We start from the raw sequence: 5025 nt of genomic DNA on the forward strand, positions 1-5025 counted from the left end.
TGCCTGGAGGTGGCTGTAGCTTGGTCCATCACCTTCTGAGGGACTGAGGTGAGGCTGACCAGCCTGAATTCTCCCCACCCTCCTCTGTCCTCTTCCAGAAGAAAGGTTTGATGTCATTCCAAGTCTCCAGAAAGCTCTCTGGTCCCTCTGGCACATTTCCTGACACAGTCCAAAAAGGCAGAGGAGGGTGATACAACAGACAGGGGCATTTGCAATGAACCTGTGCAGGGCAGGTGAGATGGATCTCATGGGGATGGTGGGGATTGTTCATGGCATCATACATGGAAGCATCAGGGCTTTGTGAGGCGTCCACATTTGAGCTGGCCTTCTGCACTTCTCGTACACAGAACAGTATTCAGAGACACAAGTCCTTCCCTTGCACACCCAAAAGCAGGGCATTGCAATGGTTGTGGTGTCTCTCTGGCTCCTTCTGCCTCTCCTAGAGTCTGGGAGGCATCTCAGCCCTGTGATGCATTGCCCTTCTGGGTACTCGTTTGAGATACCCTATGGCATGAGGAATGGACACAGACTGAAGACATTAGTGCTCACTCAGGTTCCCCTCAGCACATTACAGAATCATAGAATCATTAAAGTTGCAAAAGACCTCCAGGACCATCTGGTCCAACCACAGCAAAATCAAATGATCAGGAGTAGAGCAAAAGCAAAAGCAAAAGCAGCCAATGAGAAGTGATCTTGCAGAAGTCGCGCCCTTATGTGCCCAAGTGGCATGGACAGTGCTGGTTTCCCTCTCTAATGTGGAAAAGGCTGGGTCCCCTTCTCAAGAGAGAATTTTTGCCAGGAAGAAGTGCTTTTCTGTGATTCCTCTTTCTGCACAGCAGAATGACAAAAAGACAAACATTTCATCAAAGCTTTTCATAAAGGCCCTGCTGCAGACACGAAGCTTCACTGTGAGCTCTGGAGGGAACCCAGAAGACTGTAACAAGCACCAGGAAGATCCAGCAAGCTCAAGATATCTTCTATAGAGTAGAAAATTTTTGAAATCACGAATTGGAAAGAATTCATGTTTGTGAGTGAAGGAGAAAGACATATGTTATGTAAACATGGCAGTGCTGAAGGCCCTTACAAAATCAGAGATGATGAAGTTTCCTTCTGGCATTTGTGCCTTGCCCTAGGAGGTGGGGAATGCCCAGTGCTGGGGCGTCTGTGCTCAGCTGTACCCTGTGAGTTGACCTTGCTCTCTTCCCCTCTGTCACTCTCCACACTTGGATGGACACATGAAACATCCACAATCCTGGAGGATGCATGAACCTCCTGGAGTGATGTCCCTTTATTGCAGGGGGACAGTGAAACACATGAGATGCAGGGAGAGAGCACAGTGTGTGTAGCACTGAGTGTGTATGACCTCATGAACGTAAATGATTCCATAATTCTATAGAGAGCATGGTCAATGGGGCATAGGGCACCCTCAGCAGGTTGCTGAGGACACAAAACTGGGAGAAGTGGTTGATAGAGAAGAAGGGTGTTCTTCCATCCAGATAGACCTCAGCATGCTGGGGAACTGGAACCTCAGGAATTTTAACAAAGGGAAAAGGAAGTCCTTCCCATAGTGAGAAACAAGTCCTGCACCAGTACAGGCTAGGGAGGGACTGATGAAGAGACAAGGACCTTGGGGTACTGGTAGACAGCAAGCTGACTGTGAGCCAGCAGGCTGCCTCTGTGTCAAGGGTGGCCAACAGCCTCCTGGACTGCATTAGACAGAGCATTGCCAGCAGGTCAAAGGAGGCGGTCCTTCCACTCTGCTCAGCACTGGTAATGCCATTTTTGCAGTCCTATGTCTGTTGCTGGGCTTCAAAGTACAAGAAGGACATGGGCTGAGAGAGCTGGTACTATTCAGCTTGGAGAAGAGACCATTCCAAGGGTGTTCTTGTCAATGTATATACATGTCTGACAAAAGGACAGGATAAGGGAACCAGGATGTTCTCAGGGCAGCTGAGCAGCAGGACAAGAGGCAATGGCCACTAACTGACCCTAAGAAAACTTCTCTTTACTGTAGGTGACTGATGAACATTGCCCAGAGAGATACTGCAGCCTCCATCCTTGGGGATGTTCTAAACACTGCTGGACCCTGTCCTGGCCAACCTGCTCCAGCTGGCCATGCTTGAGTAGGAAGCGCTTGAACTAGACAGTCTCCATAGGCCTCTTCCAACCCTCATTATTTTGTGATTCTGTAATGCCCAACAGTGTTTCTGAGAAATTTTCTGTGGTACCCTCATCCTCGATGAGTCCTGCAGCCCATGGATCAGAGCTGCATTTTGAGGATGAACATGGTCACTGGGTAGTGCTGAGGACAGAGCCAGACAGGGATTACAAAAGCCAGCAACGTCATAACACACAGAAGTGCCCATTACCCCTGCCTCCACTGTCCAGCCCCTTCCCCTGACAAGACTTAGGGTCACAAAAGACCTCTGGAGCTCTCTCGCACCATGGTCTGCTCTGAGCAGGGATAACTTAACTAAGAGATCGGATTGGTCAGTACTTTCTCCTGACCAAGTGTTAATTCACAATCGTGGTGATTTATTTTCTCCTTAAAACCATTATAAATTTCTTTCTGCCTTCTTCAAGCCTAATTGTATTAGGTGTGGCTGGGATTGAGTTAACATTCTTACAGCAGCTTAAATAGTGCTGTTCTTTCCATTTTTTCAAGGGCAAGAAGAAGGACCAATGAGACTTATAGGCTGGTCAGCCTCACCTTCTTCCCTATGAAGAAAACAGAGCAGCTCATCCTGTCAACCATATACAGGCAAAGAAAGAACATGAAAGTCATTGGCAGTAGTAAGCTGGATTCACCAAAGGGAAGTCATGCTTGAACAACTTGAAAACGAACTATGATAAAATGACCGATACCTCAAGCATTCTGTGAAATTGTGTGATCTTGGACTAAGGCTCCTGTGACAGCTTCTCCTATCTGTTCATGCAACAACAAGCCAATTGGGATCTTGGGCTGAGGGTCCCATGTGCACAGTGATGGTCAACAGTTTCCCAAGCTAATAGAGTATCCACATTTTTGTCTATCAGAAAATTTCCAGCCCAGGTCAGCTCCTGTCTGATCTCTCCCCATTCCTCCTCTGATCAGGCCTGGTGCTCCTGGCCTCCTCCAAGCGCTCCTCACAGGACCCTGAGTGCTGCTCCGCAGAGAGAGGGGACTGTGATGCTCAAGGTGCTGGAGTTACTTTGTACCGGCTAAGATGGTCAAAGTAGGAAACACCCACAAGTGCACAAGAGTCCAGTCCTCATTCTGCAACACTCCTCCCTGTGACCCCCACCCCTGAACCTATGGAAAATGAAGCACAGCCAACGCAATGGAGACAGCAATTCCTGAAGCTAATTCCTGCTTTCATAAGGAAAAAGAGACCAGCCTTCTGTTCCTGCAGTAAGGAGGCACCCTTTTATTAGAGATGCTTTTCAGGAAGACAGAAATAACACCTTGATGACAACTGTACAGAAGGCCTTTGGGTTAGCAGGCACAGTAGGATTATGCCTTTGGAGATGAGGGGTGGATAAATACATTTGTGTATTAACATGATCATCAGACTTTAAAAGAAAAAATGCACAGACCTTTCCTGGGGTAAAAGAAGGAAAAACCTGTCAGGAAACATGGGCATCTTCCTGCTCCTGACTGTGAACCCATTGAATCAGTTTCCTGAGGGCATATTTGAGTTCCTGGTTCCTCATGCTATAGATGAGGGGGTTCACTGCTGGAGGAATCACTGAGTACAGAACTGCCACCAGCAGATCTAGAGGTGTAGAGGAGATGGAGGAGGGCTTCAGGTAGGAAAACATACTGGTGCTGATAACCATAAAGACCACGGCCAAGTGAGGGAGGCACGTGGAAAAGGCTTTGTGCTGTCCCTGCTCAGAGGGCATCTGCAACACAATAGTGAAGATTTTAATGTAAGACAGGATAATGAAAACAAAACATCCCAGAGCAAGGACAAAACTGCTGGCAAACACCCCAACTTCCCGGAGATAGAAATCTGAGCAGGACAGTTTGAAGATCTGGGGGATTTCACAGAAGAATTGGTCCACAGCATTGCCTCTGCAGAATGTCAGAGAAAAAGTATTGGCAGTGTGCAGCAGAGCATTGAGAACCCCACTGCCCCAAGCAGCTGCTGCCATCTGGGCACAAGCTCTGCTGCTCAGGAGGGTCCCATAGTGCAGGGGCTTGCAGATGGCAATGTAGCGGTCATAGGACATGACAGTGAGAAGAGAATATTCTGCTGAGATGAAAAATAGAAAGAGAAAGACCTGTGCAACACACCCATCATAGGAAATGGCCCTGGTATCCCAGAGGGAATTGGCCATGGCTTTGGGGACAGTGGTGGAGATGCAGCCCAGGTCGAGGAGGGCGAGGTTGAGGAGGAAGAAGTACATGGGGGTGTGGAGGCGGTGGTTGAAGGCTATGGTGGTGAGGATGAGGCCGTTGCCCAGGAGGGCAGCCAGGTAGATGCCCAGGAAGAGCACAAAGTGCAGGATCTGCAGCTCCCGCGTGTCTGCAAATGCCAGCAGGAGGAACTTGGTGATGGAGGTGCTGTTGGACATCTGATGCCTCTGGACATGGGTCCTGTTCATGGAAGGAATTACAAGTGAAAAGTCAAACATGTACAACACCTATTGCATATCTTGTAGGAAGTGCCCTCCACACCACATCAAAGACATACTACCTCCTGCTTGATTCTGGAAGAAATTTGTAGTGCTCCTTGGCCAGAACTCTGACTGAGCTCTGTTGGCTAAGGCTCAGTCTGTCAGCAGGAGTCTGTGAGCAGAGCCCTTGGTCACTGGGGGAATCAGTCCTGCTCTGCTTCCAGAAGGCATAAATGAACTGGGTGCAACATCAGATGCCCACTGTCCAGGGACATCCTTCTCATTGCAGATCTGGAGGTGTAGGTCAAATAATCCCTCAAGAAACAACAAAATTGATGTTGTTGCTGGCTGTAGGCTGAGGTATCTAAAAGGTCTTTGTAAAGTGCGTCACTGAGCTGTACATCTTTTACAGAGGAATGTTCT

General features: G+C 48.4%; 1 protein-coding gene across 1 annotated transcript; it reads right to left on the reverse strand.

Moving 5' to 3' along the window:
* Positions 1-3606: 3606 nt before the first annotated feature.
* On the reverse strand, positions 3607-4560 carry LOC311425586 (olfactory receptor 14A16-like; the record flags this gene model as incomplete). Its single annotated transcript, XM_084501528.1, has 1 exon — positions 3607-4560. The coding sequence occupies one exon, from the start codon at positions 4558-4560 to the stop codon at positions 3607-3609; it is 954 nt and encodes a 317-aa protein (XP_084357654.1).
* Between the last annotated feature and the right edge of the window lie 465 nt (positions 4561-5025).

Source organism: Aythya ferina (genome assembly GCF_964211825.1).
Source record: "Aythya ferina genome assembly, chromosome: 32".
NCBI classification, from domain to species: domain Eukaryota; kingdom Metazoa; phylum Chordata; class Aves; order Anseriformes; family Anatidae; genus Aythya; species Aythya ferina.